Genomic DNA, 27733 nt, shown 5'->3' with positions numbered 1-27733 from the left:
CTCTAAACAAACTGTTGCTGATCAGTAAGTAATATATTGCAGCCCAATCAATGCTAACAGTAACAGTAGATGTTGCTGAGCAGATTGCAGTCTAATCAACGATAACATAATCATGTGTATATATTTTTGTTTTTACGATATAACATAATCACAGATCCGAACCCTGTTTGAACCAATTTTTATGATTCATGTATTCTCAATTATGTAGGTGACAAAAACATGAGTAGTGTGGATTTGATTTTCTGTTTGGAATATTTTTAAACATATAACATAACAGAGGAACAATCTGGTTCTAAGAATTTCAACACAGTAAAAAGAAAAATCTGCAACCTGGTTATATCTATATTGAAGAATTTTGCATTTCGTATTCTACAAGTCCTGTCCGGCATTCAGACTATGGACAACCTGTTTTTTAATGATATCAACCAGTCAATTTCTCAGTCACACAGAGTCATTCAACTCACCACAATTTGATTTCCAACACCCGACTGCAATATAAAGTGATTGCAATTTTGAAATGGTTGAACCAAACCATGAAAAAGAAACCATTCTAGACTATAACAGATTGATACCTGAAATATGGAAAAGAAATAGATTATGATAATTTGAACAGGTCATAATATTAACTATTTTTAAGACATATATACCTGAAAACCAGACTCTATCTTTCTGTTGTTTTTTTTTAGAGAATAAAATAAGACATGAATCAAATTTACGTTTGACAAAGCTATGGTGTTTTTCCTCAAATCTTGAATTACCCAATACTAAGATCGTAAACCCCCAATCTAGGGTCATCCAGCACTGCCATCAGAAAACCCCAAATTCTGGGGTTATCCGTTACCACAATCGTAACATTTCCCCAGATTCTGTTTATATTGGTTTTTTTTTCTACAGCCTGTTCCACAGGGTTTCAAAGAAACCGAAACTCCCATTCAATTAAAATGGGATTTTCGACAGTCGATGACCCTGTCGGTCTCTAACAGGGCAGTCAAAATGCCCGATTACTCAAATGAATCTTTCGGCAGCCATGTTCCCCATCTGGAAAACCCCGATCGTGCGATAACAGGGTTTTCTCACTAGACCGCCCCAATCACAATCAGATGCAATCAATACCAACAAAAAAAGAAATACAAAAGTCTACCTTTTTTCGACGACTGGAGGAGGAGGTGGCTGGCGACGAACGCTGCAGGTGTGGTCAGAGCTTTCCGACGTCGGTGCTCCGACGCTGTGAAGGGCTTCGAGAGAGCGGGATACAGAGGGAAGGAGAGAGAGCAGAGGAGGGAGATGAGAGGCGATCGACAGAGGGGAAACGAGAGGGAACGCGAGAGCAGGATGAGGTCCTCTCTTCCTTTTAACATTGTGATCTCTCCTCTCCGAAAGAGATGGAGGAGAGTCTGATGCGATTCGTAACCTCCTCCCCTCCCCCCCTTCTTGATTTTTAGCAAGAATCGTGCCCTAGGCACGATTCTTGTAATCGATGCTTTATTAATAGAGGGCCGGGTCCGGGTCCGAGCCCCGCGACCCGCGACCCGCGATGCCGGATCCACTCTAACGTGGATCCGGGTCGGCCAAGAATGAGGGATCCACATGGATCCGGGTCGTAAGGGAATGGTGGATCCATTTGGGTCCAACCCCAATTACCCAATATTATTACATATATATTTTTAATACCCATTTATATATTTCCTTTTGGATCCGGGTAACGGATCCTGGGTCCGATATGTATAAAATCACTCGAATTTTTCGGGTATTACATTATCTGCAGGAGTAGAACATAAAGATGATAGAACATTGATATCTACTGCCTCTATATGTGCCTGGCACTTGGATTCTCAGTTTCATCTATCCAATCATTATAAAAAAGATAAAAGAGAAAGGGGAAAAAAATCTTTCCTTGAGAGCAAACCTAGTGTCAAGATTTTAAGGTGGTCATCTTTTTTATTGATCATGCAAGTGCACTCTTTTCCTCCTTATTTGTCACTCCCAAAACTATGGCATATGTATTTCAAAGCATGATTTTTTTCAAAAGAGAGAATCCGGCTAGAAAGGATCCTTTTCTGTATGATCGTACATTAGGAGTTCGGAACATATCTTCATCTGTGTAATTTATTAGTTTGCTGTTTTATTTTTCTGACTGTGGTTACTTATTTTGGAGCTTGCTAGAAAATTATGTGGAAGCTTAACAAGTCCATTGCCAAAGAGTTGCTGCCAACACAGCCTGTGGACTTCAGCATCGAGCCATGGTGGGGTGTATGCCTTGTTAATTTCACTTTGGAAGAGTTCAAGGTGAGTAATATCTTAAATGTTTCTTTAATTTTTTATTTGTTCAATCTGATTCATGCACATGATCCAAATTCCCTCTTCTGTTATGAAAGTCAACACTATTATGATGCTAATTTCTAGCTGAGTCTTTTTTTTTACACGTGGGACATGCTTAGTCTTACTAACAAGAAATGTTTTGACTACTCTTTTTTATCCTTTTACGTGTGGAACATGCTTGGTATTGATGGTAAAATTCTTGTAGAAACTCACTGAAGAGGAAATGTCAACCATTGACAAAATCTGCAAGGAGGAAGCAAATTCATTTGTTCTTTTTGATCCTGTAATCATAAAGGGTCTTTTCCACCGAGGGTTAATCTATTTTGATGTTCCTGTTTATCCAGATGATCGGTTCAAAGGTATGCCACTTTTGCATTTTTCTTTGTTTTCCACTTTTATAGGAGTCATTTAGATAGTTGATTAATCTGTCTGATAGTCATAGGTACATTTCTTTTTATTTATTTATTTTTTTTTCTGAATATAGTGTTCATATATTAACAGAATGTGGTGAGTTGAAAATTATTTGGTTAACTATTAATGTGAATTAGCATCTCTGGACAAATTGCCTTATTTTTCAGTTGACTAATAGACTTTTCATAACACAGGATTGTGGTTTATTGTTATCATATTTGTACTAATCTTTCTGCCCATCTTGTGTGCTTGTCTATAATGCATGCTAAGTTGATTGATAGTCTGCAGGTCTTTCTTTCTCCTCCCTCAAACATGTACCATGTGTGTAGTCAATTTATGGTGCTTATCATGACAAAGGGGATATAATTTAGTGACAATAGTCATCTCAGAGTTCCTTCCAGAAACTCCTAAAGGAGAAATGCCATAATGCAAAATCCAGTCCTGGATCAAGAAATTGTCAGTGGTAGTGAGAGACTTTTCCTTGACTTCAAAAACTGACCTTTGCAGACAGGCGTTTTCTTAATATCAATGCCGTGATTGAGTTTTAGATGCATGCATTGGTTGTAGGTGGACGAGCGTCATGTCATGTCACCGATATGTTAGGTGTTAAATTATAAGTATCAATGTATGTATATATATATATACATATATATATATATATTCTGTGTATGTAAACTGAAATATCCATCATGGGTATTTCAGTCATTTCACTATGTAATAGGTGTCAGTCCTCTAGGGACTGACTTGTCATTTTTATTTGTTAATTTTATGTTCTTTTTTTAGGTTGTTGTACTTTATAGCTGTTGGGCTGGTCCAACTATCAGATGGACCAGTCCCAACGGCTATAATTATAGCCGTTGTGGCTGGTCCAATGGCTAGTTGGGCCAGCCCCCTTGTGTCTTGGAGTGCCTATTTAAAGGTACTCCCTCTCTTGTACGAAGACAATGCTTAAGCATTTTATAAATCTGATTTTGTTTTTTTATCTTTTGTGTTGGCTCTTAGTGGTTATTGTGTGCATGTGTTGTGCTATTGAGTTTATTCTCACTTTGTGATAGTATTGTCCCTTTTGTGCACTCTCTTTGTATTCTCTTTAACCCTCGTTGGGTTATCTCTTGTACTTCCGCTTGTTTTATTTCATGGTGTCATAGCTTAAGGCTCTTGGGATTGTGTAAAAGCTTCTCCAAAGTTCGTGGTTGCAAAGCAAAGATTCTCCACATTCCTTGGTTCACTCTCTATTAACATGGGCGAAAAAGAATCCATGGCGGTAATCACGTTCAAGCTAAACGACTCAAACTATTTGATGTGGGCCACCACTATGGAGCATCATATTAAAGGCAAAAAGCTATGGGGGTAGGTGAGTGGTACTACAAATGAACCACAACTTATACTCGTCAAAAAGGATGGTGACCAAGTTAAATCCCTTAGTGATGAAAAAAGAGAGAATGCACTAAAAGAATACAAGATCAAGGTGGAAGATTGGGAAGATGAGAATGGCCAAATTCTCTCTTGGTTTCTTAATAGTATTGATCTCAAAATTGCGGCAAGTATAGTTAAATTCAAAAAAGCATGTGAAGCTTGGATTTTTCTCAAGAATATGTTCATGCAAAAAGATTTGGCACAAAAATATTTTTTTCAAGAGAAAATTCAGATTATCAAACAAGGGATAGGAGTCTGGGAGATTACTATGGTTCTCTCTCATCTCTTTGGGATGAATTAGCTTTGCTTGAGCCTAAGTGGGAAGGCCCTGCTATTGAAATAAAGCAAAAACACCTTGTAGAGGAACATTTGTTTATATTCCTATTCAGGTTGAGACCTAAATTTGAACAAGTTAGGTTCACCATCTTACATAAGACCACTATCGCCTCTCTTGATGATGCTCTTGGAGAGGTGTACCAAGCTCAGACCCGACTTGGCTTGACTAAAGTAAGTGAGGAGGTTCTCGCCGTGTCAAGACCCGACAACAATGTTAAAGCGTATAAACCTTCTCATTTTTGGAAGAATAACAATGGAGGAGGGAGGATAATTATTTGCCATTTTTGCCAAGAGTCTGGATACATCAAACCAGAGTGTCCCAAGCTCGAAAAGAAGGTTGCAACCGTTGAAGAGACACTACCCAAAAAAGATGATGAAGCTATCACAAAATGAGATCTTAAGGATTTTATTCACCATCTAACAGAAGTATTACAATAATTTCTTAAGACTTCTTCCACATCTACTTCCGGTGCCATTGTATCTACTTTTTTTCTAGGTACGCTTTCTTAGATTCTTGACTTCGGTGTCTCCTTTCACATGACCTCTTTAGAGTCCCTTTTATCTGAATGCACAAAACCTTTTTATAATCCTTCTGTTTCTACGGTCGATGAAACTAATTTAGAAAGAAAAAGTATTGGAACATTTACAAACATTTCAAAAACATTTCAAGTTCCTAAAGTTAGAGTTGTTCCAAAACTCAATCTAAACTTGTTTTCAGTTTCTCAAATTTTGGATTATGGGTATGAGGTCTCATTCTCATCAAAAAAATGTTGGGTGCAGGATCGTCAGTCAGGAAAGCTAATTGGGGAAGGCTATAAGAAGGAAAATCTCTATTACATAGATTTTCTTCATCTTCCTAAAGAATCATTTTATAATTTTGTTAAGGAAAAAGATATTTCTTTGTGGCATCAAAGATTAGGTCATCCTAATGTATCTAAGTTGTCTATTTTTCTATTTTTGAAAGATTTTTATATTAAAGAGTTTATATGTAATAAGTGTATTATTGGAAAAATGAAGAAAATTCCTTTTGGATCTAGAATTTTTATGTCTTCTGAACCCTTTGAACTGGTGCATTCGGATGTATGGGGACCGACTCCAATCATGTCAAAAGGAAGGCTCTTTTATTATGTTATATTCGATGATGATTATACTAGGTATACTTGGATCTATTTCCTTAGGCATAAATTCAATTTATTTTCATGTTTCAAAGAATTTCACAATATTGTGCAAAACCAATTTTAAAGCAATATTGTCATTTTTCAATCCGACTTGGGGGGAGAATACTTGTCTATTGATTTCAAAAATTATTTGAAAGAAAGTGGGATTTCATATCAAAGATCTTGTTTGAATACCCCTCAACAAAATGCTTTAGCCGAGAGAAAGCATCGTCATAATATTGAAACTACCAAAACTTTGATTATCTAAAAAAATGTTTCAAAAAGGTTTTGGGCTGAAGGTGCTTTAATTGTGTTTATCTTATCAATCGAATGCCCTCATATTCTTTACAAAACATATCTCCAATTGGAAAACATCATCAATCTTCTCTATAATTAAGTAGATTAAGAATTTTTAGATGTAAATGTTTTGTTTTTTTTTGAAAAAAGAGACAAATTATCCCCTAAAGCTATTGAATATTTGAATGTGTATTTCTTGGTTATGCCAATAACAAAAAAAGGTATAGATGCTATCATAAAAAAAATGACAAATTATATGTTTCAAGAAATGTAAACTTTCTTGAAAATGAAAAAGGTTTTGATGAGCCTAAGGATGATCTTGAGTATTCTTTTCTATTAGACTTATTATCAAAGAAGGTTTCTGATGAACTTATACATGTTAATGATGATCTTGATGATATGCATATTGATGACTCTGATGTTCCCATTGAGGATACCCGGAATCATGATACTCAAATCTATTCTAGAAGAACTATTGAACACCCTTCATATGCACTTGATAGGTACTCCGAAAACCAAAATATAGGAGAAACTAGTGTTAGAAAATCTAGTAGAACCTCTAGATTTTTTGAAAGGTTTGTGTCATATAAAACTTTTTCACCTAGATATAGAGTCTGTTTTATGTTTATTCACTCCTTTTATGAATCCTTAACCTACAATGAAGCTAAAGAAATTTTTGAATGGATTGATGCCATGAATATAGAATTAGGAGCCCTTGAGAAAGCCAAAACCTGGAAAATCCAATCACTACCTGTATGAAAAAAGATTGTAAGATGTAGGTGGGTTTATAAAGTTAAAACCAAAGGGGATGAATCATTAAAAAGATATAAGGCTAGGTTACTGGCCAAAGGTTATTCTTAAGAGTATGGGATAAACTATGAAGAAACTTTTGCTCCCATAACTTGTATAACTAATGTTAGAACACTAATTGCCTTAACTTGCATTAGAAAATGACCTATTTACTAACTTGATGTCAAGAATGCCTTTTTGAATGAGGACCTAAATGAGGTAGTGTACATGGTTCCTCCTCTTGGTTTTGAGATAGAGAAGGGGAAAGTTCTTCAGTTAAGAAAAGCTTTGTAGGAGCTTAAGCAAGCTGCCTCCAAAGCTTGGTATGATAGGTTTAACAAAGTTATGTTAAATATGGATTATAAATCTTGTTACTGCTCTTTTTGTCAAAGATACATATACTGACATTGTTTTTCTTTTATTATATATTAATGATATGATCATTATGGAGAGTGACAAAAGGGAACCAGTGAAATTAAAAAATATTAAAAAAAACATTTTGATATGTTTGACCTTGATTTTCTAAGATATTTCTTAGGTATTGAAGTGACTTATTCTCCTAGAGAATATATTTGTAATAAAATAAGAACAAAAGCAAATGCGTGCCTCTTATGGGCTTACACGAAAACAACCAAACCACAAAGAACTACTTATGGGCCAATGCCATCACCCACACAAGGGCCAAGAGAGTAAAAAAATAAATGCTTTTGTATTACAAAAATGTTTGAGAAAGCATTGAAAATATACAAGGAGAGAACCCCTATTTATAACAAGAGAGGGAGATTGGGAGCAGCCCAACTAGCAGTTGGGTTGTGACCATTTGGAGCAGCTCAAACAACTAGTTGGAGCTGTCCCTATCATGCTCAATCCCAATGTGAGCAAAAGAAAAATATAAGAAATAAAAGGAGCAAAGTATGCCCCTAATGGGCTGACCATTTATTACAAAGTTAAATGACTAAAATACCCTTAATGGGTATTTCGGTTTATATATACACACACACACACAAATACATATATAGATTCACAATCTTAACAATATCTTGTCTCAAATGAAGTTAGTTGTAGATATTGTTGTCAAATATGAAATTTCTGATGATAAGAAGATGGACACGCCGGAAGTTGTCCTCTTGAAGATCCAACTCCATACCAATAACTTATTGGATCCTTGACCTACTTATCCATCACAATACCAAATATTGCTCATGCAGTACACTTCTGCAGATTGTCAGATATATAAAAAATTCTATAACTAAAGGGTTATTTCTGTCATCTTCTTTAGATTTAATTGCATATATTGATGCAGATTGGGGAGGTAATCCTAATGATAGTCTCAACTATTGGTTTTTGTGTGTTTTTAGGGGTCTGTCTTATATATTAAAGGTGTAAGAAGCAGTACAAGGTCTCTCAGTCATCCACCGAAGCTGAATATCGAGATTATTTGGTTATGGAGTCTACTCAAAGATATGAGCTTAGTCATCTCTAGTCTTTCGAAGATGTGTTGCGACAATAAAAGTGTTATATTGTAAGCAACCATACCTTCCACGAATGAATCAAGCATGCAAAGAATAAGTTTTGCGAGGAACTATTGAATTGACTTATGTGACTTCGGAACAATGTTGTGAAAAGCATTGAGGTGTAGCGAGACACTCCACCAAAAACCGAGGCGAGGCATAAGCCTCGAGGTGTAAAGCGTAAGCCTAAAAAAAAATTGAAAACTTTAAAAAAATTATAAAAAATATCTAAAAATACAAATAAATAAAGAAATGCTTTATTGATGAAATAACAACCAATAAGAAATAGAAAATCTCAAATAAGTACTAAAAATATGAGATTAACATATAAAAGTAACTAAAAATTGATTACATAACTGAAAAATATATGAGATTAACCAACAAAAGTTAAAATATACTAAGAAACTGATTACATAACTGAAATAACTGAAAAATATATGAGATTAACCTACAAAAGTCAAAATATATAAGATTATTCTAAAAAATATGAGATTAACATATAAAAGTAAGTTACTTTTATATGTTACTTTAAGTAACATATAAAAGCTGATTACATAACTGTAAAATATATGAGATTAACCAACAAAAGTTAAAATATACTAAGAAACTGATTACATAATTGAAATAACTAGAAAATATATGAGATTAACCTATAAAAGTTAAAATATATGAGATTATTCTATAAAATATGAGATTAACATATAAAAGTAAGTTACTTTTATATGTTACTTTAAGTAACATATAAAAACTAATTACATAACTGGAAAATATATGAGATTAACCAACAAAAGTTAAAATATACTAAGAAATTGATTACATAACTGAAATAACTGGAAAATATATGAGATTAACCTACAAAAATCTTGTTGATTATGTCTTAGAAATCTTAAAAAAATTTTTTTTTTTTTGCGCCTCACGCCTGCTCCTTGAGGCACAGAGGGCCGTGCCTCAAGGCGAGGCGTGCCTTTTGCGCCTCAAGGCGCGTTTTTGAGAACACTGCTTCGAAATGTCAGTTAGTGGATTTCTTCATTAAAGCTTTGGCCTCATCTCGTTTTTTTTTCTCTTCATAGCAAATTTTCGATGATCACACCGTAAGTTTGGGGGGAAGTGTTAAATTATATATATATATATATATATAATTTATCATTCAAAAGTATGGAGAAATTGATGGAGATGTAAATCATAGGATAAAGGTTGGGTGGATGAAATGGAAAAGTGCAATTGGAGTGTTGTGCGATCGTAGAATGCCATTGCGGTTGAAGGGAAAGTTTTATAGGACGATTATTAGGCCCGCTTTATTATATGGTACGGAATGTTGGGCTGCCAAGAGACATCATATTCAAAAAATGAGTGTAGCTGAGATGCGTATGCTTAGATGGATGTGTGTAAATACAATAAAAGATAAGATTCAGAACAAGGAGATACGTAAGAAGGTAGGCGTTGCACCCATTGAAAATAAGATGAGAGAGAATCGTTTATGGTGGTTTGGACATATTCGGCGAAGGCCTAATGATGCTCCAGTTAGAAGGATGGAGAAATGGGAAAATATATTAGTTAAAAGAGGTCGGGGTAGGCCTAGGAAGACTTGGATAGAGATGATAGGAAAGGATATGAATGCTTTGAACCTCACCGAGGACATGGCATTGGATAGAAATGATTGGAGGAGAAGGATTCATGTGGAAGACCCAGAATGATTTTCTTTGTTGGTTCATATCGCCGACCCCAATTGCTTTGGGATGAAGGCGTAGTTGTTGTTGTTATATATATATATATATTCCGTGTATGTAAACTGAAATACCCATCAGGGGTATTTCAGTCATTTCACTATGTAATAGGTGTCAGTCCTCTAGGGACTGACTTGTCATTTTTATTTGTTAATTTTCTGTTTTATTTTAGTTTTTTGTACTTTATAGCTGTTAGGCGTTGGACCAGCCCCCTTGTGTCTTGGAGTGCCTATTAAAGGCACTCCCTCTCTTGTATGAAGAGAGTGCTTTCTTAAGCATTTTATAAATCTGATTTTATTTTTTTATCTTTTGTGTTGTCCCTTAGTGGCTGTTGTGTGCATGTGTTGTGCTATTAAGTTTATTCTCACTTTGTAATTGTATTGTCCCTTGGTGGACTAGTGCTTGCACACTCTCTTTGTATTCTCTTTAACCCTCGTTGGGTTCTCTCTTGTACTTCAGTTTGTTTCATTTCATTAGGTTCATTTGAAGTGCCTTTATGTGGCTTTATAGTAAACTGTGTTCTACTGTGTTAAGACTAGGCTTTGCTTGGTATCTCACTGCTGCAGTTTGAGGCTTGTCACTATTTTTCTATTGCCTTAAAACTAGTTTTCACCTAGTATCTATATGCTTCACTTTGTCATGCAGAAAATATTTTCTACAGTCTGTCTTATTTCTATTGATTGATGAAGTCTTACTGTTTTTGTTTCTATTACGATCCTGGATCCAGAAAAAAACCGTTAGAAACCATTGCTTCAGGATCCAAACACCACCTCATCCAGTCAAGGGGGTATCCCAAGTCCAAGTAGGGCCCAAGGAGGTGATGTGGCTCCTCCTCATGAAGAAAAGTCAAGAGACACATGTCCACACCACAATGAAGGAGAGTTAAGTTACTGGGATCCATAGGGGGGCATCAATTTGGAAGGAGAAAAAGGTAAAAGAAAAGTAGGCGCCGCCCCCTACTTTCCAAAAAAAATATGCAGGATGGGGGACTCTCCCTTTCCTAAATGGTGATAGGGTCTAGCTAAGGCATATTTCTTTTTCTCAATAATGTTTTTTTAGTAATAAGGCCATCATGATAATGCCTAGTTAGGATCCGATGATGAAGGGACTTCAGTTAGTCCAATTGCACTTTTCTTCGTCCGGTTCTAACTGTCTGTTAGGACCTATTTTGGCAGTTAAAGGGTGTATGGGTTAAATGAGTTAGATTTTACTTTTGGATTGAAGTAGAACTCAAACCCATGCCAAAAGCTATAAATAGAGGCCTGGGTGTTAGAATCTTCTCTGGAACCTGTGTTGAGAAAAGAGAAAGGGAATAAAAGAAGGGGCTGCAGTTGTCACGATTTCAATCTCTGAAATCGTGACCTAAAAGATGTATTAATATGTTTGAGTGTACAGTATGGGTTCGGGTCTGGTATAATATCCAAACCCGGAATGAAATAAAACTATACAAAGCTATACATAAAGGCTATACATAAATGGACTCGGGTGGACTCGGGTTTGGTATAATATCCAGACCCTGAACACACTTTTTCACCCCCGCTCAAGTTGATCATGGTTCTGAACCATGAACAACTTGCCTTTAAGCATCCAAAAGCGATATTTTGTCAAGCCTTTGGTAAAAATGTCTACAACTTGTCTTTCAGTGTTAACAAATTCAGGCTCAATCTCTTTTTCTTCAACCTTTTGTCTCACAAAATGTTGGTCGATCTCAATATGCTTAGCGCGACTGTGGTGTACGGGATTGAATGACATATTGAGAGTACTTTGATTGTCACACAGCAAGGTAGACAGAGAGATCGTTTCTCCCACTTCAGTTAGTAAATGCCTGACCCATGTGACTTCGGCAGTAGCGGCAACCATAAATCTATACTCAGCTTCAGTGCTTGATCTAGGAACAACCTTTTGTTTTCTACTACTCCAAGAGACTAAGTTTCTCCCAATAAAAACACAATATCCTGACGTAGATCTTCGCTCTTTAGGATTTCCTGCCCAGTCTGCATCACAATATACAACAAGTTCACGCATATTCTTGCCAGACGACTGTAGAGAATATATCAACCCATCTCCAATGGTCCCTTTCAGATATCTGAGTATCCTCTCAACCTCCTTCGTATGTCTAGTACGTGGTGCATGCATAAATTGACACTTGATTGACTAAATAAACAATATCAGGTCGAGTAAATGTGAGATACTGCAATATTCCTATTAGACTGCGGTACCTGATGGGGTCCTCATACAGGTCTCCATCATGAGTACTTAATTTTTGGTAGAGCACACCTGGAGTTGCTAAAGGTTTGCAGTCTTTCATACCTGCCTTGCTGAGAATATCTATCGTATACTTGTGCTGAGTGAGAGTCAAGCCATGAGCCTGGCTATCGACTTCTACGCCAAGAAAATAGCGCAAGGCTCCAAGATCTTTCATTTTGAACCTCTGACCTAATAGGTTTTTTACTTCTTTGATGTGATCTTTAGAGTTTCCTGTGATAACTATATCATCAACATAAATTAACAATAGAGCGATCACATTCTAACTTCTAAAAATAAATAATGAGTGATCCAGTAGGGAGCGTGAGAATCCATGCTTCTGAATCTCAAGGGAAAAGCTGTCAAACCAAGAGCGAGATGCTTGTTTTAGGCCATAGATAGCTCTTTTTAACCTGCACACGTGTTTTACAGTTTCGCTCTTGATATCCAGGGAGTTGTTCCACGTAGACTTCCTCCTTCAAATCCCCATGCAAAAATGCATTCTTTGTTAAAATACATGTCATCTATATATATATATGTTTATATATATATTGTCTAATATACCCAATAGGGGTATTTTAGTCATTTCACAAGTACCCGATAGAGGTACTTGTTATTTTTCCCTTTTTTTGTATTTATTTTGCACTTTCTTTTTTTCTTTTTTATTTTAGTTTTTTACCCACATAAGGGGCCCCACCATTGAGTCGATGGGGCCCCCAACGGTCACATTTGTGACCGTTGGGGGCTCCCAACGACTCCATGGGGAGCCCCCTTTGTGGCACTTCTTTTTAGGCCATAAGGCCACCCCTCACTCCCTTTCTTTTTGTATATATAGGGGTGCCCCCCTCTTGTATTCTTCACTCTTGAGAGCTCTCTCTCTTTTCAATAAGAGACATTTATATTTTTATGTTGTGTTGTCTCTTTGTGGATTTGGGTGTTATTCTTGTGAGAGATTAAATGGAAGGGGAACAAAAGATTGATCTCTCCTTCAAGCTTAATGGCTCCAACTACATGATGTGGGCCGCCGCCATGGTGAACAACCTCAAAGGTAAAAAACTTTGGGGATACGTTATGGGCACCATTCCGGAATCACAAGTCCAACTCACCAAGATGAATGGTGATCAAGAAAAAGCCCTTGAAGGAAATGCCCACATGAAGGCCATTGAAGATCACCAATCTAAAGTGGAAGATTGGGAAAGTAAGCATGCGAAGATTCTTGTTTGGTTCATGAACAATGTGGAGCTCAAAATTTGTGCCAACATTGCTAAATTTCGGATGGCTAATGAAGCATCGTTCTTTATAAAAGGTATGTTTACTCAAAAAGACCTTGCTCGTCAATTCTTTCTCTAAAAAAAAAATCCGGACTATCAAGCAAGGAAAAATGAGTGGAAGGGATTACTTTAGCACTCTTGGACCCTTATGGGATGAGCTATCTTTACTAAAACCAAAGTGAGTTTCTAGTGTGGATGTGGAACTAAGAAGAGAACAAATGGAAAAAGAACACTTTTTTCAATTTCTACATGGGCTTAGGCCCGAGTATGAACAAGTTAGATCTTTCCTTCTTCATAGATCTAAGCCTCTTCCCTTGGAAGATGCCATAGCCGAAATATGCCAAAAAGAAACTCGTCTTGGCATGTTTAAAGGAGGAGATGACGTTTTGGCCGTATCTAAACTCGGCAACCATGTGAAAGCCTATAAGCCTCCACACTTAGGAAGGCAAAATAATTATAATGGCAACTATAGAAAAGCCATTTGCCATCATTGCCAAGAACCGGGTCATATAAGACCCAATTGCCTTAAGTTGAATTAAGCACCTAAAAATAAGGTTGCCTCCATTGAAGAAGCTACTCAAAAGGAGGAAACTATCAAAGGGAAGGAGTTTTTTTCTCTTGCTCAACTATCGGAAGCACTACAAACTCTACTCAAGATACCATCAACCTCGGGTGCCGCCATAGCTTCTTCCTCTCCTCTAGGTATGTCTTCTTGGATCCTTGATTCTGGAGCTTCCTTTCATTTGACCCCTCTTGAAAATGAGCTTTCCGATTTGTGTAATAACTCTAAAAACTCCTATGCTTCAACTGTCGATGGTACATCTTTACAAGTAAAAAGTTTTGGAACTTTAAATTTTTCCAAAGATTTCTTTGTGCCAAACGTAAGAATGGTACCTTAACTTAATTTAAATCTCCTCTCTGTTGCTGTTGCTCAAATATGTGATCATGGATGTGAAATCTCCTTCTCAACTAAGGATTGCTCTATACAGGATCTCCGGTCTGGGAAGTAGATTGGGCAAGGCCATAGGAGGAATGATCTCTATTATATGAGCAACTTGAAACTTTCCACTAACTCTTTTTTGTAACCATGTCCAAGATAAAAATATTGAAATTTGGCATCAAAGACTTGGACATCCAAGTTTCTAAAAAATGTACTCCTTTCCATTTGGAAAGAAATTTTGTAATGAGAAACATTTTGTTTGCAAGAATTATATTTTTTGCAAAATGAAATCCACTCTTTTTCCTAATTGAACTTTTGTGTCCAAAAGACCATTTGAGTTAGTCCATTCGGACGTTTGGGGTCCTTCTCTGGTCATGTCTAAAGGAGGATACTCCTATTACGTTACTTTCATTGATGACTACACTAGGTATGTGTGGATCTACTTTCTCAATTTAAAATCCGAAGTCTTTGACTTCTTCAAGAAATTTCACATGATAGTCAAAAATCAATTTTCAAGTAATATCTCTACTCTTAGATCAGATTCGGGTGGAGAATATCTATCAAATGAATTTTAAAATTATTTAGAAATAAATGAAATTTGTCATCAAAGATCGTGTCCTAGGACTCCTCAACAAAATGGTTTAGTCGAAAGAAAGCATAGACACATCATGGAAACCACTAGGACACTCCTTATTTTCAAGGAAATTCCAAAGAGTTTTTGGGCCGAAGCCGCCTTAACCTCAACTTACTTGATAAATAGAATGATATCTTTGTCCTTACAAAATACATTTCCATATGAAAAACTATTTGAAAGAACACCCGATTTCAATAGATTAAGAATTTTTGGGTGTAAATGTTTTGTCCTTACACATAAAAGAGACAAATTATCTCCTAAAGCTATTGAATGCGTTTTCTTAGGATATGGAGAAAATCAAAGGGTTTTAGATGTTTTGACTTGAAAAATAACACACTCTATGTATCCAAAGATGTAACTTTTTTGGAAAATGAAAATGGTTTTATGAAAACTAAAGATATTGACGAAAGTGAATATGCTTTCTTATTTGATCTTCTCTCCCAAGAAGATGAGACTCCTCGAGAAGAGGAAATCTCTAATGAGTCGTTAAATGACCTAGAAGATATTTCACTTAACAATGTTGAAAATGAAAGTGATAGTCCAATCCAAACCTATGTTAGGCGTGGTCAACAAGCTCAAATGAGCGCCTTAGAAAAATACTCTCAAGGGTCCAACATAGTAGAAACCTCTTTAAGGAGATCCAACCGAATCTCCAATCCTCCTAATAGGTTTGTTTCCTATGAGTCTCTAACTCCAAGGTATAAAGAGTGTCTAATTGCGTTACACTCATTTCATGAACCTTCACATTATAATGAAGCCAAAAACATTCCCCAATGGGTTGAAGCCATGAACTTAGAGCTTAGTGCCCTTGAGAAGGCAAAAACTTGGGAAATAACTTCATTACCCACTGGAAAGAGATTGATTGGATGTAGATGGGTCTTCAAAATTAAAACTAAAAGTGATGGTTCATTAGAACGCTATAAAGCCCGATTAGTAGCAAAAGGATACGCTCAAGAATACGATATAGACTATGAAGAAATTTTCGCACCCGTAGCTAGGATGACTAGTGTTAGGACTCTTATCGCCGTTGCGTCAGTTAAAAAATGGCCTATCTATCAACTAGATGTTAATAATGCATTCCTAAATGGTGAATTAAATGAAAAGGTTTACATGGATCCTCCACCAGGAGTATGTATCGGTAAAAATCAAATTCTTAAACTTAAAAAGGCATTATATGGTTTAAAACAAGCCCCAAAGGCTTGGCATGATAGATTTAGTAATGTAATGACAAGTTTGAATTTTCGTTCATGTTATCCTGACAATTCTTTATTTGTGAAAAGTGCAGGGTCTTCAGTAGTTATTCTACTACTTTATGTTGATGATATGATCATCACTTCCAAGGAATTAATGATATTAAGAAAGTTTTAAAAGAAAATTTTGACATGTCTGACCTTGGTTTATTAAGATATTTTTTAGGAATTGAAGTGACGTACTCTCCTCGAGGGTACATTCTCTCTAAGATGAAACTTGCTGCTTACATTTGTTCCAAGTCTGGTATCTCCGATGATAAGAAGACAGAACCCACTGAAGTCATCATTGCAAAGTTAAGATTGGAAGATGGAACACCTCTCGAGGATCCTACTCCCTACCGTCAACTTGTTGGGTCTCTAACCTACTTATCCATCACTCAGCCAGACATAGCTCATGCCGTCCACTCTGTCAGTCAGTTTCAACATGCACCTACAACCGTTCATATGAGTGCAGTCTTAAGGATTGTCAGATACATCAAAAACACCATAACTAAGGGAGTTTTCTTTCCTCCTCTTTATCACTTGATTTAATTGCTTATACTGATGCTGATTGGGGAGGAAATCCCAATGACAGAGTCTCAACTACGGGTTTTTGTGTTTTCTTAGGTGACTATGATTTCTTGGAGATGCAAGAAGCAACACAAAGTATCCTTGTCCTCAACGGAAGCAGAATATCGTGCTATGGCCACTACAACCATGGAACTTGTATGGCTAAGAAGTCTCCTCAGTGATATGGGCATTGTCATCTCTACTTCTTCAAAGATGTGTTGTGACAACAAAAGCGCAATTTATATTGCAAGCAATCACACCTTCCATGAGTGTACTAAGCACATCGAGCTGGACTGCCATTACGTACGTGATGAATACCTAAGAGGAACCATAGCACTACCTTACGTCACATCCGAGTACCAGTTGGCGGACTTCTTCACTAAAGCCCTTGCTGCTGCTCGTTTTTTGTTTCTCCTTAACAAGCTTTCGGTTATATTTCCGTAAAGCTTGAGGGAGGGTGTTAAAATACATGTAATCTATATATATATATATATGTTTATATATATATATATTGTCTAATATACCCAATAGGGGTATTTTAGTTATTTCACAAGTACCCGATAGGGGTACTTGTTATTTTCCCCTTTTTTTGTATTTATTTTGCACTTTCTTTTTTTCTTTTTTATTTTAGTTTTTTACCCACATAAGGGGCCCCACCATTGAGTCGATGGGGCCCCCAACGACTCCATGGGGAGCCCCCTTTGTGGCACTTCTTTTTAGACCATAAGGCCACCCCTCACTCCCTTTTTTTTTGTATATATAGGGGTGCCCCCCTTGTATTCTTCACTCTTGAGAGCTCTCTCTCTTTTCAATAAGAGATATTTATATTTTTATGTTGTGTTGTCTCTTTGTGGATTTGGGTGTTATCCCTTTTGTTTGTCCATTGGTGGATGTTGTAAGTGCTTATCACACTCTTTGTTTTTCCGCATATCTCATTACATTCTTTACATCAAGCTGACTCAGCTTCCATCCATGCTCAACGGCCAAGGAAAGAATAATTCGAATCATTCCCATTCTCACCACTGGACTGAATGTCTCATCATAGTCTTGTCCCGCTTCTTGAGTGAATCATTTTGCAACCAGTCTCGCCTTGTATCGTTCAATGGTTCCATCTGGTTTATATTTTATTTTGTAGACTCATTTACATCCAACAACATTTTTGTCAGGTGGTCTGAGAATGATTTCTCAGGTTCCACATTCATGTAAGACTTGCATTTCATCATTCATGGTTTCTACCCATTTAGTAGAAGTAGCTGCTTGATAGTACATGATAGGTTCATCTTCCTTATTCAGAGCAGTTAAGAAGAGTTGAAAGTCCAAGGAGAAATTGTTATAGCTGACCCACCTATCAATAGGGTGTCGCATGCGATTGGATCTTCTGACCTCAAGAGTATGAGAGGAAGTAGGTGCAGCTACTGATGTGTGATTTGAAAGATCTGGCGCTATCGTTCTCTGTCTAGTATAGCAAATGCCCTTGTATCTGCCCGATACAGATGATATTTCTTCCCCATTCTGTGATCCCGATGTGCCAATAGTCTCAAACATTTCTTCTTGTTGCCAACAATCTGGAGAGCAAACTTCATTGGAACTAGCAAAAAGTTCTAAATTCAGCCAAGGATAATAAACTTCGGTGATGGTAGAGGACATATCCGTTGTGCCAGCTTTGTGATCAAAATTGTGTTCATCAAAGATGACATTTCTTGAGATTCTGATATGTCTGTTGACGGGATCATAACACCTATATCCTTTGTAGTCGTCGGCATATCCCACAAATTTACACTTCTGAGCCTTATCCTGAAACTTGTTTCTTAGGGACCGATCAATATGCACATAACAAAGACATTCGAAAGCACGCAAATCATGATAACTAGGATGAGTTCCAAAAAGACAGTAATAATGAGACTTATTTTTTAGAACAACCAAAGGCAATCTATTTATCACATGTACAACAGAATGAAAAGCTTTTGTCCACAGATTAATGGGAAGATTGCTATCATGGAGCATACTCATGGCACTTTCAATGATATGCTTACGTTTTCGCTCTGCAATTTCATTTTGTTGAGGGGTGTGTGGGCAGGACATCCTTCTTCCTATCCCATTATTTTGAAGAAAAGAAATAAAGTCACTACATGAGAACTCCCCACCTCCATCACATTGGAATAATTGGATAGACTCAGAGAATTGATTTTTTACTAAGGAAAGAAAATTTTGAAACAAAAGGGAAACTTCTGACTTATTTTTTATTAAATATATCCAGGTGTATAGAGAGTAGCTATCGACAAAGATTAGGTAGTATCTGCTCCTAGATCCAGAGACAACTAGGGCAGGTCCCCATACATCAGAACATATTACCTCAAAAGGCTTTGAAGCTCTATTATTAATAGAATGGAAAGGCAATACATGAATTTTGCATAAAAAACAACTGGAAAACTTCTGGCTTTTCTCATCCACATTGAGACTTTCTTTTGGAATGAGATTATTAGAAACAAGTTTCTGAATAAAATGACTCCCACAATGTCCTAATCGACTATGCCATAAGGAAGACTTATTACATTCAGAAATACTAAAAACATTTGCTGAATAGAAGGAACACGACTCTAATGAAGGCTTTGAATCCAGATGAATAGGGCGGGCGGGATGACATGGAGTTTCTTCAAAGACATACATATTGCCTCGTCTTTTTCTTTCTGCGAATGTTTCCTTCGTGCGAAGGTCTTTGACCTGCACAAAGAAGGGAGTGAATTCGATTGAAGCATGATTATCATCAACAAGCTTAGAAACAAAGACAATATTTTTCTTGATATTTGAAGCATGAAGTACATTAGTAAATTCAAGAGTAGAATGTGACATGGGAATGACAAATTTTCCAACATGGGAAACGGGATGGTAGGATCCATCTCTAGTGACAATTTTACTTTTGCCAAAATAAGGGATAGGTTTAGAAAGTTTACCTGCATCACCAGTCACGTGAGTTGCTGCCCCTGAGTCAACAAACCATGTGCCTTGATCATTTTGCTTTAATTTCAATTCTGATAGGGCAGATATTAACAAATCTCTAATCTCTCCATTGTCTCTGATATTAGTGGGCTTTCTTTTTGGTTCTATCTGTGGAGTCTTTCCTTTATTTTCAGGGTTGTGCCAACAATTCGCCTTGATATGCCCCCTTTTGTTGCAAAGGAAGCAAGTGGGGATTGACCTTTGTCCCTGAGTGTGAGTCAAGATATTTGGAGTGGGAAGTAATCCAAGTCCTCCGTGTCCATTTCGCCCTTGTCCCCCTCGCCCTCGTCCTCGACCATAAGTCACTCCTGTGGCAAAAACTTGGGAATTTGTAGGAGCATGTGTTTCTTCAGAAAATCCCTTCAGAGTCATTTCATACTGAATCAATTTAGCTCGCAACTCATCAAAAGTAGGAAGGGCAGACAAACACAATAGTGAAGTGACAATCATATTATAGTCGGGTCCTAATCCACTCAGAGTTTGTTGCACCATATCACTGACACTCATGGCACATCCTATAACTGCAAGTTGGTATATGATAGTCTTCATCTTGTTGAGATATTCCATGATGGTCATAAAATCTTTTCTCGGTAGCTGAAATTCCTTCTTGAGAAAAACCATCCTCTCCTGTGAAACTTGTGAATACGTCTAAACCAATCTCTCCCAAAGTTGTAGGGTTGTACAATTGTTGGGGATTGCAAAAAGAACCTCTTGAGACAAAGTAGAAGTGATGTATGCAACTACTGATTGATCTTTCCTTTTCCAGTTGAGATATTCTGCATTTTTGACGTACAAAATTGAACTCGCCCCTTTATTATCTTTCTCTTGTGACAATTCTAGTGGGACTGGAATGGTTCCATCCAGGTGACCTAAGAGACTTTGGCTCCTTATAAAATGTATGATTTGTCTCTTCCAAATCAAGAAGTTTGAGGTGTTTAACTTTTCGGAAACGAGTTTATTAAGAAAGCTTGAAGAGAGACTTCATGGAGAAAGAAAATTTAACAAGAGTGTTCACAAAGTGCTCAGTCTTCTGCCAGGGAAGTTTGCTGATCGCCCTTTTTTTTTTGGCTGTCAGATTTAAAAAGGAATCAGACCTAAGTTTTCCCTTACAATTTTATAAGATTTGAGATTAACATAATGAAATTTTTTCACACGTTGAACAAAATATTAATCTAAATGTATTTTCAGACAAAAGCAATGTGGATACCAGCTGTGACAGCGAGAGGACTGCAAGAGGAGACACTTGAAAAAAAATGAGAATCAGATTAAAATAAAAAAATTGTTGTCACACAGCAAATACGAACAACAAAGAGGGCTTAATATCTCAGATCTGACGCAACTTCATCGTCATATCTGGATACGCAGAGTAGATGCGTAGAGGGGAATGTGCAAAAAGAAAACAGATCTGGTGCACCAGATTTGGAAATACCAGGCGAAAGGGAAAGATGAATCGTGGGTCGTTTCTCGTGAACGAGGGAGTCAACTTCAACGATTCACGTGAAACATAATTTCCCCCTTTTTTGACACACAAGGTTTACGTGAACAAGGATTCATGTGAATATCAGACTCACGTGAGACGTGAATTCACCAGAAAGATGTTAGAAAAGAGATGAAGAAACGAGAGATAGAAAGAAGTAAAAAAAAACTGAAGAAGAGTAGAAGACAAGAGACGAAGGAGTCCTCAAACCTCTGGTCGGTCGGTTGCACCTTTCGTAATCCTCTTCAACCCTTAGATGGATCTCTGCTATGATACCATGTTAGAATCTTCTCTGGAATCTGTGTTGAGAAAAGAGAAAGGGAATAGAAGAAGAAGGGGCTGCGACTGCCACGATTTCAATCCCTGAAATCGTGACCTAAAAGATGTATTAATATGTTTGAGTGTACAGTATGGGTCCGGGTCTGGTATAATATCCAGACCCGGAATGAAATAAAACTATACAAAGCTATACATAAATGGACTCGGGTCTGGTATAATATCCAGACCCTGAACACACTTTTTCACTAGGATCTTATGATTTTATGCAATTTGGAATTCAAAATTTCTTCTCTCTCTAGTTGAACCTCTCTCTATCACTCTCTTCTTCCAGACGTCTAGGACGTCTCTCTCTCTCCTCTTCGCCAACCGATCCACGTGAGGACCAGGGCCCAGAGGTTGATCGATCACCGTGTCCAAATTTTCGGAGAACTGATCGATGTTCCCTTACTGTGAATTGTGCGTTAACTCTCTAGAACGTTTGAGACACCTTCCCATCCTGCTACAGACTTGTAAGTGCTCCCTAACCCCCGATCCCAACCTTAACCTAGCTCTTACCTTTTTTTTGGGACTGAAAACCCAAAACTGCATCCCACCGTTAGATCGACCTATCCGTTGGACAGATCCGACATCTCTGGACTGTCTACGGCCTCTTTAGCATATCAACCCTTGTCTAGAGCCTAAACCACATCCTAAACCACTATCACCAACCTCGAGAAACTTCCCTAAACCTCAGTGACAGCCCCTTGACCTAAACTCCCTAAACCAACCTAAAACAATTTTACCGATTAGGAAATTAAGTGCGGTTTTGACCATCTGACCTCACCAGCCCTCTCCAAAGCCCTACCTGCTATCCCAGACCTTTGCACACATTCCAAGATAGTCCTTGTCCCTCTAGACCAGGTCTGACAAGTTCTGGACCTAGACTCCAACCTGAACCACTCATCGAGCCCAAACTGTACCTACCTGGCTAGCCGATTGACCTAGTCCTAGGTTCCTCTTCGTTCGCAACAACGAGGAACCTCTGACCTCTTCCCCACCGTGTCAACAGGGGTGCTGACCCTAAGACACGTAACCCACATCCATAAGCCTAAGACCAGCATGTTCAATCCGCTTGATTCCGTATGACTCCAATTGACGTACCCGTCTGTTGCGAATCTGAATCTCCCAATCGGGCCCAACTCCAGTTCCAACTCGACAAATCTGGAGAGTACAACAGTTTCCAGTAGATATGCCATCCATTACAACTCATCCTTCATTATCCTGGTGCCCTGAAGTTTGTGGAATATGGAAACATGTCTCAGGGTAATCTCATTCGCATATTGATTCCTTGAAATCAACTTCATCTTCTCTTTGGAAGGAGAAAAATAAGTTCACGAAAACTACTCAAGGTTTTCTTGTTTTCATGTTAAGTGGTGACCAAGTATTCTAATTTCCACTTAAATTCCCTTCACTTCTGTCTTGAGATGTTATAGTTTCAATCAGCTAGGTTGTTACAGAAGCTCTCCAAACTTGGTGAGTTCCAGCAGTAGCAACAAAGTATTTCTTCAATGAATTAGATTTGCTCAAACACGTTTCTAGATCTTAATGATAACAAGTTTGGAGTAACCAGCCTTTGACGTGAGTGAAAATAACTGATGAAAACCCGGTTACTTTGTTGAGATATCATTGCAAAGAGTGGAACACTATGTCACAGGGATTCGGCTAGCAGGGTGCCGCACCCGCGTTGACGCGACTCGACGCGGGTGCGAGTGCGACACCGGGTGCGGTCAACCCGATCCTGGGTGCGTTGACCGCACCCAGGATCATTTAGGTCCATTTTTTTTTTGGATTTTATTTTTAAAAAAAAAAAATTGCCTTATGAAATGGGCTGTGAATTTTTTTTTAAAAAAAATTCTGCTGACAGCTGCTGCTGCTCCTGCCTTTTGAATCCTGATCCTTTTTTTTGTAAAAGATTTTCTCTCTCCATAATAAATGATAATGATGGTGGTAGCCTTGCTGATCCTTTTTTTTCGTAAAGGATTTTCTCTCTCCATAATAAATGATAATGACGGTGGCAGCTTTGCTGGCTATTAGTATTCACTGTTCTCCTGACGAGATGGGTGCGCTATCGTGCAACTGTATATAAAATGAAATTTGAAAAAACCCGCGTCGGGGGAACCCCCGGACCCCCTTATATATATTTACATTTTTGCCCCTGCCGCACCCCCGCACCTGGGTTTTTTGGAAGTGCCGAATCCCCGCACCCGCACCGGCGCCCGCACCCGCACCCGCACCCATGTGACATAGGTGGAACATTGTAGCGACAATAAGCTGGATGAATTTTCTATTGAAGGAATAACTATTTATTCATCCTAAATTGCAAGCAATCTTGGTGCAATTTCCTGTTATCCTTTGGACTAACTCATTAGTGTTCTTTAGCCTTTAAGCTACCTCCACTGCTGTCAGAAGTAGAAACCTTTGCTTTCTTCATCTAGATGAAAAGATCCATTCTGCTATATATTGTCAAATGATTCATCAGCGTTTTTCTGGACATTTCCAACTTTCTCTATTGAAAATCCATGCTAAGATGCTTTTTATTTTGTTTCACACCTTAATTGATTGTTCCATTTAATGAATCTCTTATGGTAATTTCTCATGGTTGTCAATGTTTAATGTTCGAGTGGAGATACAATCAACACATCAGACTTCTTAGTGAATGTGAATCTACCACTGCAAAATAGGTGGCGTGTGTGTGTGGCTATGTAACACGCACTTTTCTAAATGGTCAACACACCCATGTCACTCTCGCATCCGTGTGGGTGTGACACTTGGACACGGGTTCCAGAGTGTCAGGTGCGGTCAACCGCTCCGGGGTCCATTTCTGTCTAAAACTAGACTCAGTTAACCCTAACCGACTCCAATTTTATCTCTCTCTCTCTCTATATATATATACATATATACTTAAATACATATTTGCACACACACACACATATATAGGGTTAATATTTGGTGCTATTGAAGACACCAAATTATATGGAACTATTGAGCTGAAAATCATAGGTTTTAGATTTTTTTAAAATTAAATCTTATGGATGTGATCTACAATGTTTGTTTAGTGGGAAATGTGTTTTGAATCATATGATTGTAACACATAAGTAGGTTTTTTAAGGGCTTTAAAAATTAACACTCCACAATTCACTAAAATTTCATGACTCAAGAAATCATATTTTTGGATCGAAATAACACAATTCAAGGTTTGATCTTTACCAAAAAAACCTTCTTGAATACATCTATGTGGTCAAATAAGAGTTACCAGTCAGGGAAGCGGGAGCGGGAAGCGGGAAGCGAGGCACTTTCAAAAATTTAGGAAGCGGGAAGTGTGGGATGACTTAGAAAAAAATTACGAACTGTCTCGGAAGCGACCTAGGAAGCGAACCGGAAGCGAGGGGGGGGGGGGGAGCACGCTTCCCTACACGTTTCGGAAGCGCGACGTTTTGCGCTTCCGAAACACGCTTCGGGGAAGCACACTTCCCCATGCGCCCAGGCGCTTTCGGTAACTCTGGGTCAGATTGAGTTGATAAAGCTTGAAACTATGATTTCCAGCTCAATAGTTCCATATAATTTGGTACCTTCAATAGCATCAAATATATATATATATATATATCAAGTTTTTTGAAACTGCCGTGTTTCACCCGCACCCGCACTTATGTGACAAAGGTGGGGTGGCTGTGGGACTATTTGATAACCTAGCTTTCTGAACATGTAGAAGTTAATTGAGTGGTGGCATAGTTTTATTCTTGCTTAGTTATGCTGGTAACATGGAATTATTAATCGTGTATTTCCAACAGTTTGCAGGCTGGAAGGTTTTGTCTCTAATCGGGAGCAGTCATATGAAGACCCAATTGAAGAGTAAGTCATGATTTTCTGTTAAATACTTTACAAGCACAGGATTCATGGACTTTGTAAACAGATATCTTATCTCCTGTTAAAATTGAATTCTCCTGTCCAAACCTACTTTCCAGGTTACTTTATGCTGTTTTCGTTGTTGCAAATGAAAATGCAACTGTTGCTGAATTGGCTACAACGTTACAAACTGATCTTTCTCAGCTGCAAGCTGCTGCATCTTTTGCTTGTCGACTTGGCTGGGCTGTAAAAGTAATTGACCCAGCTTCTGTTCTTCAAGAGTCAAGTTTACCTGTCTCTATTGAAAGTGATGAAGATGATGGTTCTCATGCCAGTGTCAGTTCTGTGAACCTGTCTGCTAATGGAAATAGTGTACCTCAAGGAAATGACGGAGGGGTGGAAAATAAAAAGGCAATTTCTGGGCCTGCACGTGTTGCTTTTGTTGTTGATGCTAACATAACATCTTATTTGATGATGGGTTCAGTCTCCCCAGGTGTGGTTCCTCAAGCTTCTGTTCAAAATAATCTTTCTGTTCCTTTTTCTTCCTCTCACATTTTCAGTCAAACATCCAAATCAGTAGCCTTTATTACAATTGCCCCAGGCGTGGAAAGGGTGCGATATGTTAATCTGTGTATATGCTGTTGAAGATTGATATGTGCAATGGACTTGCTGTCAAATTGTCTAGCTGCAGTACTGTATTTTAGTTCATTACAGTCAGAGAACTGCTGCAAATCATGTTATTGGTTGCCAAGATTTGAATTTTTCAGCTTTATTAGTCATAATACTAGTTACTATATTTTCAGTACCAGCATAGGTTTGGCAATGTCAGATGTTCCATGAGTTTCCCTTGCCCTGTTTTTTGCCTCTATTATTTTCTATGCTATATTGTTCATCATCGAAAGTCGGCTGTGTGATTGATAGATGAATCAAAGATCGGCATTTCCTAGTTTTGTTGCTTTCCTTGATTATTCTTGGTTGAAGACTGTAGAAGATGAACCGAACCTGAGAGAGAGAGAGAGAGAGGGAGAGAGAGAGAGAGAGAGAAAGAGAGAGAGAGAGAGAGAGAGAGAGAGAGAGAGAGAGAGAGAGAGAGAGAGAGAGAGACGGCTGTGCAAAGAAAACAGAAAACTTAATCCTCATTAGGGCTTCTCTCTATATTAAATAGAGAGAGGCAAAACAAAGAAATTACAACTAAGACCTTATGAAAAAAGTATTTCAGAAAACCTCTAATAAGGAACAACTTAACCTAAAAAACCACCTATTCTCAACACTCCCCCTCAAGCTGGAGCATAGATATCTATCATGCTCAGCTTGTCACAGCATCTGGAAAAAGTAGGCCTAGCAAGAGGCTTTGTAAACATATCTGCAACTTGGTCTTCAGACTTTAGGTATTTTGTAGTGATATGACCAGCTTGAATCATATCTCTTACATAGTGACAATCAACCTCAATGTGCTTTGTTCTCTCATGAAAGACAGGATTGTTTGCTATATATGTTGCCGCTTTGTTATCACACATCATGGTCATTGGAGAGGAAACCTTCACCTGGAGATCATTAAGAACAGTGCGAACCCATATCAATTCAGCAGTTGTTTGGGCCATAGCCCGATATTCTGATTCTGCACTCGACCTGGAAACCACATTTTGTTTCTTACTTCTCCATGAAATCAAGTTGTCTCCCAGAAACACACAGAATCCTGTGGTAGACTTTCTATTTACTACAGATCCAGCATAGTCAGCATCAGAATAAGCTACTATATCCAGAGTTCCACCTTTCTTGAACAATAACCTCTTTCCAGGAGAGGATTTTAGATATCTGAGAATCATTATGGCTGCATTCCAGTGTACCTCAGTTGGTTTGTCCATGAACTGGCTAACTTTGCTTACTGCTAAAGCAATATCTGGTCTGGTCACAGTTACATATAGTAACTTCCCTACTAGGGAGCGATAGCGTTTGCTATCAACAGGTTTTGACCCTTCTTCAACCAACTGAACTTTATGGTCCATGGGAATATTTGCTGGTTTAGCTTCCAACATGCCTGTTTCCTTTAATAAGTCAAGAACATACTTCTGTTGAGACAGAACCATCCCTTCACGGCTTCTAGCAACTTCTATGCCCAGAAAATACCTGAGTGAACCAAGGTCTTTTGTAACAAAGTGTTTGTGAAGATAAGCTTTTGTGGCTTCAATAGCTTTCACATCATCTCCTGTAAGAATGATGTCATCCACATATACTACCATAACAACGATG

General features: G+C 37.8%; 1 protein-coding gene across 1 annotated transcript in view; it reads left to right on the top strand.

The window, feature by feature from the left end:
* Window positions 1–27733, top strand: part of LOC149812243 (uncharacterized) — a 63214-nt gene that overhangs the window by 17633 nt on the left and 17848 nt on the right. The window contains exons 8-11 of the mRNA XM_089992543.1: window positions 2164–2286; window positions 2525–2678; window positions 25429–25489; window positions 25603–25976. Of these exons, the coding sequence (XP_089848669.1) occupies window positions 2164–2286; window positions 2525–2678; window positions 25429–25489; window positions 25603–25976 (712 nt within the window). The remainder of the gene's footprint in view (window positions 1–2163; window positions 2287–2524; window positions 2679–25428; window positions 25490–25602; window positions 25977–27733) is intronic.

The sequence above is a fragment of the Nuphar pumila genome, chromosome 17, assembly GCF_984573655.1.
Source record: "Nuphar pumila chromosome 17, dmNupPumi1.hap1.1, whole genome shotgun sequence".
NCBI classification, from domain to species: Eukaryota; Viridiplantae; Streptophyta; class Magnoliopsida; order Nymphaeales; family Nymphaeaceae; genus Nuphar; species Nuphar pumila.
This window is presented reverse-complemented; position numbering and strand designations above follow the sequence as displayed.